Source organism: Octopus bimaculoides, chromosome 10 (assembly GCF_001194135.2).
Source record: "Octopus bimaculoides isolate UCB-OBI-ISO-001 chromosome 10, ASM119413v2, whole genome shotgun sequence".
Lineage (NCBI taxonomy): Eukaryota > Metazoa > Mollusca > Cephalopoda > Octopoda > Octopodidae > Octopus > Octopus bimaculoides.
Window position 1 is genome coordinate 78,741,626 of NC_068990.1, and position 1,744 is coordinate 78,743,369.

The 1,744-nt window shown below is 37.2% G+C and overlaps 1 protein-coding gene across 1 annotated transcript in view; it reads right to left on the reverse strand.

Moving 5' to 3' along the window:
- Nucleotides 1–1,744, reverse strand: part of LOC106869534 (uncharacterized) — a 34,255-nt gene that overhangs the window by 4,510 nt on the left and 28,001 nt on the right. The window contains exon 4 of the mRNA XM_014915308.2: nt 488–601. Within this exon, the coding sequence (XP_014770794.1) occupies nt 488–601 (114 nt within the window). The remainder of the gene's footprint in view (nt 1–487; nt 602–1,744) is intronic.

The following is a 1,744-nucleotide window of genomic DNA, read 5'->3' on the forward strand; positions in this document are numbered from 1 at the left end:
AAACGTAGTATTCGAGGGTTAAGATTCGATCTAAGAAAAATACAAACGTTTCACTTTATCGATATTTAGTCATCAATTTAATAATTCCTTGAATTATCGAATGTTTTTGAACACACACACACACACACACACACACACAGATACAGAGACAAAGAGTTGAATGATGAAAACACATCTTTACATTATCAATAGAAATAAGACATCGAAGTATCAGTGAAATGATCTTAATCAGAACAACAGAATTTGATCTGACTACTCTTATATTATACGTTAATCTCTAGTTTTTATAGTTGTTCTCACCCTGTCTGTTGATTAATAAGAGACGGGTGTCGGTGTGGGGTGGGAGGGACACAACAACAAACACCAACACAAAACGTTGACAATACTAAAACAAAGTTTGAACATTTACGCTTTTGACATTAAAAAATGGCTTCTTAATTCATTCTACTATTTTGTAAACATTTTTTTCCAATTAAAGGTAATTTACCTGGAAATATTGTCTCGCCACCTTCAGTTACAGTTTCCAAATAAATCAGAACCGTAGCAACTTTGTCTCGTTGATCATCGTTACGTTCTTGACAGTCTGTGTGTTTGTAGCAGCCTGAAAATAACGACTTAATTAGTTTGGGATTATGTGACATACAGCAAATATAATCTTACATTCTATACGTAAATATAGAATACGAAGGGTTTAGCTCACTGGTGATCTAAACGAATAGGTACGCTGTGTAAGTGCTATAATTAGTCATCCGTTAGGTTCCAAGTTCACAGCTGAAGCTGGAGCTCTGATGACGGTGTACGGACATGCTAGCCTATCACTTGGGATATCCCAGAAACAGCTCCAAGACTTCAAATTCACCTTAACCTTATTATTCACCTTATTCTAAATGACTTGAGACGCTCGTTCCGCCTTGGCTTTTGTTATCCTTTTTCCTCTAATATAATATATGCGTAAATATATGCATACATACTCACACACACACACACACACACACACACACACACACACACACACACACACACACACACACACACACACACACACACATTAGTAGTTAAACAGACAGAACCATAAACACTGGACACAGATGGAAACAAGTTGAAAATAAATTATTAAGGTGGGAGAGAAAAATAAACGGTTTTGAAACAATTAAGTTACATAATGTTTTGAGCGGCCATCATTTTGATAAAGGGGAATTACTACCGGAAGTCAGACATAGAGACATAGATATTCGTACATATACATACACAGACACACACACGCACACATACATACGCTCACTCACACAAACACTCACACATGCACACACATTCACACTCACACATACACACACATACAGCATCCATTGTATACACTCATATAAAGCACACACACACACACACACACTTATCAAGCTGCTAATCCGCCTAAAGAAGTGATTATTTATATTCTGTCAACAAGAAATGGTTTTGATTAGCGTCGAGTGGTTTAGAGTAAGTGGAAAGACGAGTGGTCAAGATACGTCCAAAATCTAATTGGTTCCTCGAGGGATGGAACCTAGGAATATGTTGATACAATTATTAACTTCACTTAAGGATTCCGCTTGATTTGCTGGTTGGTTGGTTATTTTTAAAATCAGAAAACCAGATTTTGTTTGAATTGCCAGACCAGTCCCCTGGTTGCGTAGCGAACCAGTGAACCATTTGGTTGCCGAGTGAAGAAGTAATGTGATGCGATGCTAAATGAGGGGAATGGAAAACTGTT